This window comes from Arachis hypogaea, chromosome 20, assembly GCF_003086295.3.
Source record: "Arachis hypogaea cultivar Tifrunner chromosome 20, arahy.Tifrunner.gnm2.J5K5, whole genome shotgun sequence".
Classification (NCBI taxonomy): Eukaryota; Viridiplantae; Streptophyta; class Magnoliopsida; order Fabales; family Fabaceae; genus Arachis; species Arachis hypogaea.
In genome coordinates this window covers 108,800,671-108,815,050 of record NC_092055.1, presented here as the reverse complement: position 1 = coordinate 108,815,050, position 14,380 = coordinate 108,800,671, and the positions used below count along the sequence as shown (strand labels likewise).

General features: G+C 38.9%; 1 protein-coding gene across 1 annotated transcript; it reads right to left on the bottom strand.

Annotated features, from left to right (window-relative positions):
- Positions 1-4,393: 4,393 nt before the first annotated feature.
- On the bottom strand, positions 4,394-4,759 carry LOC114926132 (uncharacterized). Its single transcript, XM_029296619.1, has one exon. It carries the CDS (start codon positions 4,757-4,759, stop codon positions 4,394-4,396), a length of 366 nt encoding a protein of 121 aa, XP_029152452.1.
- Between the last annotated feature and the right edge of the window lie 9,621 nt (positions 4,760-14,380).

Here is a 14,380-nt window from a genome sequence, read left to right as displayed (position 1 = left end):
TTTAACCTTAAACTGAAGCTTAAACGTGTTCGACAATTCCACACTCCAGGGTTGCCTTCTTCCATTTCCACGTTTAAGCTTCAGTTTAACCTTAAACTGAAGCTTAAACGTGCTCGAGCTTGTGCCTCCAGGGAGTGCCAGCGTTTAAGCTCCAGTTTAAGCTTAAACTGGAGCTTAAACGTGTTATATGGAACAGCTTGAACATGCCTTCTTCAAACATAAATAACTTGAGCTACAAAACTCCAAATGAGGTGATTCAAAATGCATTGGAAAGAAGACATCTAGAGCTTTCCAAGAATATATGGCATGCATGGTGGATACTAAAAATTGAGGGAGAAAACAGCCCCGTAATGTGCATAGAAGAGCATAGTACCAACATGCAATCAGGCCAGCTGACCTCTTCACCTTCCATGGAGTATAACTCGAGTTGTAGAGATCCAATTGAGGTGCTTCCAGTTGCGTTAGAAAGCTGACATCCATAGCTTTCCAACGAGGTATAATAGTCTATATTTGGCATCAAATTGGCAAGGTTGACAAGAGAACAAAGTGACGACTCAAGAAAGGGGGGTGCAACGTTTGAGTGTAGTTTAATGGATCATTATCCTTTTTGGATCAATTATGTCACTCTACCCTTCAAGCAAGCAAGGCCCATCAACAACACCAAATCAAGGCCACAAGAATCATCTAGAATAGTTTATTTTCATTTGATTGTAATTTGCTTTGAATTTCATTTTCATTTTGTAATTTAGGGAGCCTATTTAAAGGCCTTAGTTTCTGCATTTGAAACGAGAGGGGATTGAAGGGGAATCCAGCCCCTGAGGGGGACTTTTGGAACTTCTACCTTTTCATTTTAGCTAGTTTTCATATCTTTGTAATTGAATTCAGAGCTATGACTCACTAAACCCCCTTTCATTGGGTTAGGGAGCTCTATTGTAATTCAATGAATCAATAATAGTTTATCTTCTTCTTCAATCTTTTCTCTTGAATTTTGTTAGAAAGCTTCTCGATCTAATTCCATTGGGTAGTTGTCTTGGGAAAGAAACTACCCATAATTGGAATCCTTCGGAACCTTGGGAAAGGAATGGAGGATTCATGCTAGAGAAGCTTTCTCACAGTGAATTGGATTGGGGTTTGGATGGATATTGTGACATGTAATCCTACCAAATTGTGGTTCATGAAACTGTGTGGTATAATCAGTGATCGAGCATCATCTCTTCTTATGAACATTTAAACCAAGGGATTGGGAATTTGTTTGTTTTTAGAGAGAATTGGTGAGCCAAGGGATTGGGATCCAATCATATAAGATTGCCAAGCAAAATTTAATGAACGCATTGGTTGAGGAAGAGATATTCATGTTTTGATTCGGAGATCTCAATATCTCCTAACACCCAATGAATTCCCCATTTCTGATTTCCAATTTCTCTTTACATTCTGCAACTCAATTCTTGCAATCACCCCCATTCCCTTTTAATTTCAGCAATTTACATTCTGCTCTTTAATTCATGCAATTTAAGATTCCGCCATTTCAATTTCTTGTCATTTACTTTTCCCGCCAATTTTACATTCCGCAATTCTCATCTAAATCTTGATTTCGCTCAACTAGAACACACTTCTAATCTGAATTGCTCACTCAACCAATCCTTGTGGGATTCGACCTCACTCTATTGTGAGTTTTTACTTGACGATAACCGGTGCACTTGCCGGAAGGAATTTTGCCGATCGTGCAATTTCCTAAATCGTAGCATAACAAGTTTATGCGCATCAGTTAACACTGGCGTTAGTGGGCTAACTTTGCCCCTAATGCCAGCACCTCTTCATTGAGCCAGCGTTATCACTAGTTTTAGTGAGCTAACTTTGCCACTAACGCCAGCACCCTCCTTGGTGTAGCGTTAACCATGGCGTTAGTGTGCTAACTTGGCCACTAACACCACAACCTCCTTGCTTTTCTCTGCTTCTTCTTTGCTTTTCCTTGCCTATCATCAATCAAACAAGTGCATCAAAGCTTTGCCATAATCACAAGATAATGCATCATTCTTTGCATCAAGTAGTTTTTTGCATAAATCTCATAAAAATGATTATAATTCACTAATGTTTGATGAATCAAGACATGCATAGATAACTCATCCAAATGCTTGCTTATTGATGAAGATAATGCATGAAACTAACCTAAAATATACTAAAAATGGCTTGTGAAACTAGCCAAGATGCCCTGGTATCACAACACCAAACTTAAATCTTACTTGTCCCCACACAAGTGATAAAACATAAGAAGAATGCATGAAAACATAAAGAAGTATGAGTCCTTATTGAGAAATCTTTAATCCTAGTTCGTGGGGTTTCATGCATGACACTAAGGTTCATAGTTTTATTGGCTTCTAGGTTCTAGCATTCTCTTGGGTATTAACTCTGCTGCTTCTATGAGACCCTTTTATTCTTTTATCCTTAGTTTGAACTTTTTGCTTTCTTTTTCTCCTTGCTAGAGGCTTATTCCTTTATTGAAGCTTAGTGCTCTGTGTTAAAGCAGCTCTTTATGATAAGCTTTCAGTCAACACTCCCGAACCAGTTGGTTCAAGGTGTTAGGTGTTGAAGCACCCTTCAGGACTTACTAACTCAAGCCTCTCCTCAACAAATACACACCACAGGCATATAACTTGCAATTCAATCCTTAAGACATTGGTGCCCAGCACCTCTTTGGGTTGCTAAATGCTTTGTAACAAGGTTGCCCTTGATAATGGACTTTTGGTTGACAATCCCGGGTTAGTTAACCCAAGTTACCAAGTGATGAAGCACTCCTTAGAACCTAATCATCCAAGCATATCCTTGTACAAAAGCAATGCAGGAATATATCTTAGGGGTCAAGCTATTAGCGCCTAGCTTATTCATTGCTCTCTACTTTCTTCATTCTTCTTTTTCATTCTCTTTCTATTTGTAAGGATCTTTTTATTCTCATGGGTTTCATGGAATGCATAACAAGCCATTACTTAGGAGATACTCTAACCTTCAACCTTATTTGAGAACCCTTGGTTAGCATATACCACCACATAACCTTAGGATTTTATTCATCTTCTACCAGATTGGACTTTACTTTTCTTTTTCATAACATTTTCTTTTATTGAGACTTAGGAAACAAAGCATACAATTCAAATAAGGTGCAATGATGTAGGTACTTAACTAGCAAGCCAAAATAAACATAAAGAAAACATAATGCAAAGAGTCATGAAACAAAAAGGACACTAATTAACAGGGGCACAATTGCACTTTCAATTAACACATTTAAGCTAGAGACGGTCAAGTAACAATACAACCTTTTGGTGTCCACTTGTTTCCTCTTTATCATCAGCATCTTTTAACTTTTGTATCCTTCTTTTATCTCTCTAGATGGTGGTGCATATTCCCTCCAAGAGATGAAATGACTGCTTGCAAGAGTATTGGAAGTTGCTTGTTCCCCAAGCACTTGAGAGATAGTTAGCATGCATGTATGCTTGTGATTTTTTGAACTTAAGTTGGTGTCTGAACACCAAACTTAGTTTCTTGCCTACCCTTATATGCAGCAAATTGAATTCATGCAGGAAACATCATGTGCTTTTATTAAGAAAGCAAACTGGGCTAGAAACAACTGTTAAGTAGTTTCTATATTTGTTTGGAGTTTGTGACTAGTCATGCTGTTTGGAGGTTTGCAATGTGTTTTAATGAAATCTGTGGTGGAACACCAAACTTAGCATCACACATTCACCCTTGAATTGTTCACTTATGACATCACTTTGGTGTATAACACTAAACTTAACTCCTTGCAATACAGAAAAATCTACTTAACTCTTTTATTGAAACAAATAAAAAAAAAGTTACCTTTGGTTGGGTTGCTTCCCAACAAGCGCTATTTTGTCGTCACTAGCTTGATGGTTGTCCCCTGTTAAGGAGGTTGATGGTCATAGTGCCTCAATTTTTCCCTTCTCACTGTAAGCTTTCTTCCAGTATCCTTCTTGATGATTTCCACATGCTCAAGTGAAAGAATTTTTTTCACTGTGTAGTATCCAGAAAAGTGTGGAGATGTTTCCACTTGCTGATAGATTAGCCTCACTTTATCCCTAGGTGAGAATCCTTCAGTTGGAATTTTCTTATTTTTCCAACCTTTAGGCACCTTCTTCTTGTTGTTCTTTCCTTTCTTTGATGATTCTTCCTTCTTGGTAGGCTCGATGTCAGGAACTTTCTCATTTATCACCATTGGGGACTTTGCCTGAGGGCTTTCTTTAGCTTTTCTGACTCCTTGAACTTTATGCCTCTCTTCAGTTTCTTTCTTTCCCTCCAAGAATGAGCTTATGAGTTCTAGAGGTGGCTGCTCAAATCTCTCTTTCCAATTTGGATCTCCCTCATTAATCCTCATACATTCCTTCTCTTAGATTGGTTCTTGTAGATTTTTGAAAATATTGAATCTTAGATGCTCATCATACACTCTTAGCATCAATTCTCCTCTTTCAACATCGATCAGTGCTCTCCCTATAGCCAAGAAGGGTCTTCTCAGGATGATAGGAGTGTTATAATCTTCTTCCATATCAAGGATCACAAAATCAGCTGGAATGAAGAAGTTTCCTACTTTCACAAGTACATTTTCCACCACCCCAAGGGCTTGCTTGATGGATTTGTCAACCATTTGGAGAGCTACCCATGTGGACTTCAATTCATGAATTTGAAGTCTCTTCATGAGAGACAAAGGCATCAGATTTATGCTAGCACCCAGGTCACATAATGATTTCTCGATCATTATGCAACCTATGGTGCAAGGAATGTAAAAGCTTCAAGGATCCTTTCTCTTCATTGGAAGTGTTCTCTAGATGATAGCACTGCATTCTTTTGTCAATACCACCATTTGGCCTTTGGTGCGTACGTGGTGCGCGAAATTGTGATCATCAACAATGGCGCCAAAAGACTTGGAGCTCTTAAACATGAATCACACTTTGTCACAATTCTGCACAACTAACCAGCAAGTGCACTGGGTCGTCCAAGTAATACCTTACGTGAGTAAGGGTCGATCCCACGGAGACTGTCGGCTTGAAGCAAGCTATGGTCACCTTGTAAGTCTCAGTCAGGCGAATTCAGATGGTGATGGAGAATTGATAATTAAAAGATGAATAAAACATAAAATAAAGATAGAGATACTTATGTAATTCTTTGGTTGGAATTTCAGATAAACGTATGAAGATGCTTTGTTCCTTCTGAACCTCTGCTTTCCTATTGCCTTCTTCCAATCATTTATACTCCTTTCCATGACAAGCTTTATGTTGGGCATCACCGTTGTCAATGGCTACTTCCCGTCCTCTCAGTGAAAACGTTCCAAATGCACTGTCACCGCACGGCTAATCATCTGTCGGTTCTCGATCATGCTGGAATAGGATCCATTGATCCTTTTGCGTCTATCACATGCCCAACAATCGCGAGTTTGAAGCTCGTCACAGTCATCCCTTCCCAGATCCTACTCGAAATACCACAGACAAGGTTTAGACTTTCTGGATCTCAAGAATGACCGCCAATAATTCTAGCCTATACCACGAAGGTTCCAATCTGAGATTAGAAACCCAAGAGATACACATTCAAGCTTGTTTGCATGTAGAACGGAAGTGGTTGTCAGTCACGCGTTTATAGGTGAGAATGGTGATGAGTGTTACATAATCATCACATTCATCATGTTCTTGGGTGCGAATGAATATCTTGGAGAAGAAATAGACTTGAGTTGAATAGAAAAACAATAGTACTTGTATTAATTCATGAAGAACAGCAGAGCTCCACACCTTAATCTATGGTGTGTAGAAACTCCACCATTGAAAATACATAAGTGATAATGGTGTAAGCATGGCCAAATAGTCAGCCTCCAAGGTCTAGGGACTAATCATCCAAAGATGAAAATACAATAGCAATAGGTCCTATTTATAGAGAACTAGTAGCCTAGGGTTTACAGAAATTAGTAATTAATGCAGAAATCTTCTTCCGGGCCCACTTGGTGTGTGCTTGGGCTGAGCATTGAAGCTTCTATGTGTAGAGACTTTTCTTGGAGTTAAACGCCAGCTTTTGTGCCAGTTTGGGCGTTTAACTCCAGCTTTTGTGCCAGTTTGGGAGTTAAACGCCAGAATTCTTGAGCTGACTTGGAACGCCTGTTTGGGCCATTAAATCTTGGGCAAAGTATGAACTATTATATATTGCTGGAAAGCCCAGGATGTCTACTTTCCAACGCAATTGAGAGCGCGCCAATTGGGCCTCTATAGCTCCAGAAAATTCACTTTGAGTGCAGGGAGGTCAGAATGCAACAGCATCTGCAGTCCTTTTTCAGCCTCTGAATCAGATTTTTGCTCAGGTCCCTCGATTTCAGCCAGAAAATACTTGAAATCATAGAAAAACACACAAACTCATAGTAAAGTCCAGAAATATAATTTTTAAATAAAAACAATAAAAATATAATAAAAACTAATTAAAATATACTAAAAACATACTAAAAACAATGCCAAAAAGCGTATAAATTATCCGCTCATCACAACACCAAACTTAAATTGTTGCTTGTCCCCAAGCAACTTAAATTGTTCCTTGAAGTTCAGAATGATTGGCATCTATAGGAACTCAGAATCCAGATAGTGTTATTGATTCTCCTAGTTAATTATGTTGATTCTTGAACACAGCTACTTTATGAGTCTTGGCCGTGGCCCTAAGCACCTTGTTTTCCAGTATTACCACCGGATACATAAATGCCACAGACACATAACTGGGTGAACCTTTTCAGATTGTGACTCAGCTTTGCTAGAGTCCCCAATTAGAGATGTCCAGGGTTCTTATGCACACTCTTCTTTTTGCTTTGGACCTCGACTTTAACCGCTCAGTCTCAAGTTTTCACTTGACACCTTCACGCCACAAGCACATGGTTAGGGATAGCTTGGTTTAGCCGCTTAGGCCAGGATTTTATTCCTGTGGGCCCTCCTATCCACTGATGCTCAAAGCCTTGGATCCTTTTCATCACCCTTGCCTTTTGGTTTAAAGGGGTATTGGCTTTTTCTGCTTGCTTTTCTTTTTCTTTCTTTTTCTTTTCTCTTTTTTTTTTCGCCTCTTTTTTTTTTCGCATATATCCTTTTTTTTTCTTTCTGCAAGCTTTTCACTACTTTTTCTTGCTTCAAGAATCAATTTTATGATTTTTCAGATCATCAGATAACATTTTTCCTTTTCCATCATTCTTTCAAGAGCCAACAATTTTAACAATCATAAACAATCAAATTCAAAAATATGCACTGTTCAAGCATTTATTCAGAAAACAATAGTATTGCCACCACATCAAAATAATTAAACTGTTTTAAAATTTGAAATTCATGCACTTCTTTTTCTTTTTCAATTAAAAGCATTTTTCATTTAAGAAAGGTGATGGATTCATTTTCACAGCTTTAAGGCATAGACACTTAGACACTAATGATCATGTAATAAAGACACAAACATAAATAAACATAAGCATAAAAATTCAAAAAACAGGAAAATAAAGAACAAGGAAATTAAAGAACGGGTCCACCTTAGTGATGGCGGCTTGTTCTTCCTCTTGAAGATCTTATGGAGTGCTTGAGCTCCTCAATGTCTCTTCCTTGCCTTTGTTGCTCCTCTCTCATGGTTCTTTGGTCTTCTCTAATTTCATGGAGGAGGATGAAATGCTCTTGGTGCTCCACCCTTAGTTGTCCCATGTTGGAACTTAATTCTCCTAGGGAGGTATTGATTTGCTCCCAATAGTTTTGTAGAGGAAAATGCATCCCTTGAGGTATCTCAGGGATTTCATGATGAGGAGTTTCCTCATGCTCTTGGTGAGGTTCTCTCACTTGCTCCATCCTTTTCTTAGTGATGGGCTTGTCCTCATCAATGAGGATGTCTTCCTCTATGTTAATTCCAGCTGAATTGCAGAGGTGACAAATGAGATGAGGGAAGGCTAACCTTGCCACAGTGGAGGACTTGTCCGCCACCTTGTAGAGTTCTTGGGATATAACCTCATGAACTTCTACTTCCTCTCTAATCATGATGCTATGAATCATGATAGCCCGGTCTATAGTAACTTCAGACCGGTTGCTAGTAGGAATGATTGAGCATTGGATGAACTCCAACCATCCCCTAGCCACGGGCTTGAGGTCATGCCTTCTTAGTTGAACCGGCTTTCCTCTTGAATCACTCTTCCATTGAGCGCCCTCTTCACAGATGTCCATGAGGACTTGGTCCAACCTTTGATCAAAGTTGACCCTTCTAGTATAGGGGTGTGCATCTCCTTGCATCATGGGCAAGTTGAATGCCAACCTTAAATTTTTCGGAATAAAGTCTAAGTATTTCCCTCAGACCATTGTAAGCCAATTCTTGGGGTCCGGGTTCACACTTTGATCATGGTTCTTGGTGATCCATGCATTGGCATAGAACTCTTGAACCATTAAGATTCCGACTTGTTGAATGGGGTTGGTGAGAACTTCCCAACCTCTTCTTCGGATCTCATGTCGGATCTCTGGATATTCGCCCTTTTTGAGCTTAAAAGGGACCTCGGGGATCACCTTCTTCTTGGTCACAACTTCATAGAAGTGGTCTTGATGCACCCTTGAGAGGAATCTCTCCATCTCCCATGACTTGGAGGTGGAAGCTTTTGCCTTCCCTTTCCTCTTTCTAGAGGTTTCTCCGGCCTTTGGTGCCATTAATGGTTATGGAAAAACAAAAAGCTTTAGCTTTTACCACACCAAACTTAGAAGGTTGCTCATCCTTGAGCAAAAGAAGAAAGAAGAGAGTAGAAGAAGAAGAAATAGAGGAGATGGAGGGGGCTTTGTGTTTCGGCCAAGGGGGAGAAGTAGTGTTTAGGTTGTGTGAAAATGAAGGAGTGAAGATGGGTTTATATAGAAGTGGAGAGGGGGGTATGGTTCGGCCATTATGGGTGGGTTTGGGTGGGAAAGTGGTTTGAATTTGAATGGTGAGGTAGGTGGGGTTTTATGAAGGATGGATGTGAGTGGTGAAAAGAATGGTGGGATTTGATAGGTGATGGGTTTTTTTGGGAAGAGGTATTGAGGTGATTGGTGAATGGGTGAAGAAGAGAGAGAGAGGTGGGGTAGGTGGGGATCCTGTGGGGTCCACAGATCCTGAGGTGTCAAGGATATCTCATCCCTGCACCAAGTGGCATACAAAACACCCCTTGCTGCCAATTCTGGCGTTAAACGCCAGGCTGCTGCCCTTTTCTGGCGTTTAACGCCAGCTTCTTGCCCATTCCTGGCGTTAAACGCCAGTCTGGTGCCCATTTCTGGCGTTAAACGCCCAGAATGGTGCCAGACTGGGCGTTTAACGCCCATTCTGCTACCCTTACTGGCGTTTAAACGCCAGTAAGTTTCTCCTCCAGAGTGTTCTATTTTTTTATTCTATTTTTCCTTCTGTTTTTACTTTTTCAATTGTTTTTGTGACTTCACATGATCATCAACCTACAGAAAACATAAAATAACAAAAGAAAATAGAAATATAACATAGATAAGTAAAAATTGGGTTGCCTCCCAACAAGCGCTTCTTTAATGTCAATAGCTTGACAGTGGCTCTTATGGAGCCTCACAGATGTTCAGAGCAATGTTGGAACCTCCCAACACCAAACTTAGAGTTTGAATGTGGGGGTTCAACACCAAACTTAAAGTTTGGTTGTGGCCTCCCAATACAAAACTTAGAGTTTGACTGTGGGGCTCTGTTTGACTCTGTATTGAGAGAAGATCTTCATGCTTCCTCTCCATGGTGACAGAGGGATATCCTTGAGCTTTAAACACAAGGGAGTCTTCATTCACTTGAATGATCAATTCTCCTCTGTCAACATCAATCACAGCTTTTGCTGTGGCTAGGAAGGGTCTGCCAAGGATGATGGATTCATCCATACACTTTCCAGTTTCTAAGATTATGAAATCAGCAGGGATGTAATGGTCTTCAACCTTTACCAAGACATCCTCTACAAGTCCATAAGCCTGTTTTTTTGAGTTGTCTGCCATCTCCAGTGAGATTCTTGCAGCTTGTACCTCAATGATCCCTAGCTTCTCCATTACAGAGAGAGGCATGAGGTTTATACTTGACCCTAGGTCACACAGAGCCTTCTCAAAGGTCATGGTGCCTATGGTACAAGGTATTAAGAACTTTCCAGGATCTTGTCTCTTCAGAGGTAATCTCTGCCTAGTCAAGTCATCCAGTTCTTTGATGAGCAATGGAGGTTCATTCTCCCAAGTCTCATTACCAAACAACTTGGCATTTAGCTTCATGATTGCTCCAAGGTACTTAGCAACTTGCTCTTCAGTAACATCTTCATCCTCTTCAGAGGAAGAATACTCATCAGAGCTCATGAATGGCAGAAGTAAATTCAATGGAATCTCTATGGTCTCAGTGTGAGCCTCAGATTCCCATGGTTCCTCATTAGGGAACTCCATGGAGGTCAGTGGACGTCCATTGAGGTCTTCCTCAGTGGAGATCACTGCCTCTTTCTCCTTTCCAGGTTCGGCCATGTGAGACGTGTTTATGGCCTTGCACTCTCTCTTTGGATTCTCTTCTGTATTGCTTGGGAGAGTACTAGGAGGGAGTTCAGTAATTTTCTTACTCAGCTGACCCACTTGTGCCTCCAAATTTCTAATGGAGGACCTTGTTTCAGTCATGAAAATTTGAGTGGTTTTGATTAGATCAGAGACAATGGTTGCTAAGTCAGAGTGGCTCTGCTTAGAATTCTCTGTCTGTTGCTGAGAAGCTGATGGAAAAGGCTTGCTATTGCTAAACCTGTTTCTTCCACCATTATTATTGTTGAAACCTTGTTGAGGTCTCTATTGATCTTTCCATGAGATATTTGGATGATTTCTCCATGAAGGATTATAGGTGTTTCCATAGGGTTCTCCCATGTAATTCACCTCTTCCATTGCTGGGTTCTCAGGATCATAAGCTTCTTCTTCAGAGGAAGCTTCCTGTACTGCCTGTTGCTGCTTGCATTCTAGACAGACTCTGAGAAATCATATTGACTTGCTGAGTGCATATTTTATTCTGAGCCAATATGGCATTCAGAGTATCAATCTCAGGAACTCCTTTCTTCTGAGCTATCCCATTATTCACAAGATTCATGTCAGAAGTGTACATGAATTGGTTATTTGCAACCATTTCAATGAGTTCCCGAGCTTCTGCAGGCATCTTCTTCAGATGAAGAGATCCTCCAGCAGAGCTATCCAATGACATCTTGGATAGTTCAGACAGACCATCATAGAAAATACCTATGATGCTCCATTCTGAAAGCATGTCAGAAGTGCACTTTCTGATCAATTGCTTGTATCTTTCCCAAGCTTCATAGAGGAATTCTCCTTCCTTCTGTCTGAAGGTTTGGACTTCCACTCTAAGCTTGCTCAATTTTTGAGGTGGAAAGAACTTTGCCAAGAAGGCATTTACTAGCTTTTCCAAGAGTTCAGGCTTTCTTTAGGTTGTAAATCCAACCATGTCCTAGCTCTGTCTCTTACAGCAAAAGGAAAAAGCATAAGTCTATAGACTTCAGGGTCAACCCCATTGGTCTTGACAGTGTCACAGATTTGCAAGAATTCAGCTAAGAACTGATGAGGATCTTCCAATGGAAGTCCATGAAACATGCAATTCTGTTGCATTAGAGAAACTAATTGAGGCTTAAGCTCAAAGTTGTTTGCTCCAATGGCAGGGATTGAGATGCTTCTCCCATAGAAGTCGAGAGTAGGTGCAGTAAAGTCACCAAGCACCTTCCTTGCATTGTTGGCATTGTTGTTTTTGGCTGCCATGGTTTTTTCTTCTTTGAAAAGCTCTGTTAGGCACTCTAAAGAGAATTGTTCTTTAGCTTCTCTTAGCTTTCTCTTCAGGGTCCTTTCAGGTTCAGGATCAACTTGAACAAGTATGCCTTTATCTTTGTTCCTGCTCATATGAAAGAGAAGAGAACAAGAAAGTAGGGAATCCTCTATGTCACAGTGTAGAGATTCCTTGAGGTGTCAGAGGAAAAGAAGAATAGAAGGAGGGAGGTAGGTAGAAGAGAAATCAAACATATAAAGAAGGATGGAGTTTGAATTGCACCTTGAGGAGGAGTGTTAGTCCTTTAAATAGAAGGATGTGAGAAGAGGGGAAGAATTTTCGAAAATTAAAGTAAAAGATTAAAAAGAAATTTGAAAATTTGATTGAGATTTTCGAAAATTAAGATTAGGAAAGAAATTAAGTGATTTTGAAAAGATTTTTGAAATTAGAAATTAAAAAGATATGATTGAGAGTTAATTTTGAAAAAGATGTGATTGAAAAGATATGATTGAGAAGATATGATTGAAAATCAAAAATAAAAAAAAGAAAGTTTTAAAATTAAAGTTGATTACTTGACTAACAAGAAATTAGAAGATATGATTCTAGAATTAAAACTTTTGATCCTTTCTTAATAGGCAAGTAACAACTAGAAAATTTTGAAGTAAATCTTTAATTATAACAAGGATTTTCGAAAATAAAAAAAATAGAAAGAAATTGATTTTGAAGAGATATGATTGAAAAGATATGATTTGAAAAATATTTGATTTTGAAAAATTATGAAGATTTGAAAAAAATTTGAATTAAAAATAAAATCTTCCCTCTAGTGTCATCCTGGCGTTAAACGCCCAGAATGGCATCCATTCTGGCGTTTAACACCCAAAATCCTACCTTTTTGGGCATTAAACGCCCATCCAGGTACCCTGGCTGGCGTTTAAACGCCAGTTTTCCTTCTTCACTGGGCGTTTTGAACGCCCAGCTTTTTCTGTTTGATTCCTCTGCTGAATGTTCTGAGTCTTCAATTCTCTGTATTATTGACTTAAAAAGACACAATTTTGAAAATATTTTTGAATTTTTAATGATGAGAAATAACAAAAAATGCAACTAATGATCAAATGAACAATGCATGCAAGACACCAAACTTAGAAATTTTGTATAAGAGACACTAACAAATTGAGAATGCATATGAGAAATAACAAAACACACAAAACAAGAGAATTTAAATATCAGAGCAATGAAATCATCAAGAACAACTTGAAGATTAATGAAGAACAATATGTATAAATTCGAAAAATGCAAGAAGAAGAAAGTCATGCAATTGATACCAAACTTAAAAATTGATACTAGACTCAAACAAGAAACATACAATATTTTTTATTTTTATGGTTTTATAAATTTTTTTGTGATTTTCAAAACTTATATGGAAAAGAAAATAAAGATAATAAAAACTTTTAATAAGAATACCAGGAATCATGCAATGTTAGTCTAAAGCTTCAGTCTAAAAAGATTAGACATGTTTGGCCAAGCTTCAGCAGGACATTACATTCAGCGGCTAAATTGATGAGAATCAATCAGCTTTTATGATGATAAGAACATCACTTTGAAACTCTAGAATTCCTTCTTAAAAATTCTGAAAAGTACCTAATCTAAGCAACAAGATGAACCGTCAGTTGTCCAAACTCGAACAATCCCCGACAACGGCGCCAAAAACTTGGTGCGCGAAATTGTGATCATCAACAATGGCGCCATAGGACTTGGAGCTCTTAAACATGAATCACACTTTGTCACAATTCCGCACAACTAACCAGCAAGTGCACTGGGTCGTCCAAGTAATACCTTACGTGAGTAAGGGTCGATCCCACGGAGACTGTCGGCTTGAAGCAAGCTATGGTCACCTTGTAAGTCTCAGTCATGCGAATTCAGATGGTGATGGAGAATTGATAATTAAAAGATGAAAAAAACATAAAATAAAGATAGAGATACTTATGTAATTCTTTGGTTGGAATTTCAGATAAGCGTATGAAGATGCTTTGTTCCTTCTGAACCTCTGCTTTCCTATTTGATGGCATTTTTGTGGAAAACTGAATTTCCCAAAACACCAAAAACTTACCGGCAAGTGTACCGGGTCGTATCAAGTAGTAAAACTCACTTTGAGTGAGGTCGATCCCACAGGGATTGATGGATCAAGCAACTTTAGTGGGTGATTAGTTTAGTCAAGCTAACATTGAGTGAAATTGCGTGAGACTTGAAGCAGCAGAATGTAAATGACAAGGAATTATAAATTACAGAAAGTAAGTGTGCAGAAATTATAAAGTGCAGTAAGTAAAATTGGACAGAAACTTAAAGAGTAAGAAATGTAAATTGCAAGAATCTTAAATGACAAGAAATGTAAATTGCATGAAAAATAAAGGGGGTTGGGTGCAGAATATTTAAAGAGAGCAACAAATCAAATTCAGAACAATTACAGTAAAGGTAAATGTGCAGGAAAGTAAATTGAGAGTTGCAGCAAATCTAAACAGAAAGGGAAAATTTCAGTGAAGGATTAAAACAGAAAAGCAGTGCTTAATTTGCAGCAATTTAAAAGTGGTTCAAGATCTCAGGAGTG

Bases quoted from the DNA above. Each gene is read 5' to 3' on its own strand.
- LOC114926132 (XM_029296619.1), bottom strand. From the start codon at position 4,759: ATGATCGAGAAATCATTATGTGACCTGGGTGCTAGCATAAATCTGATG.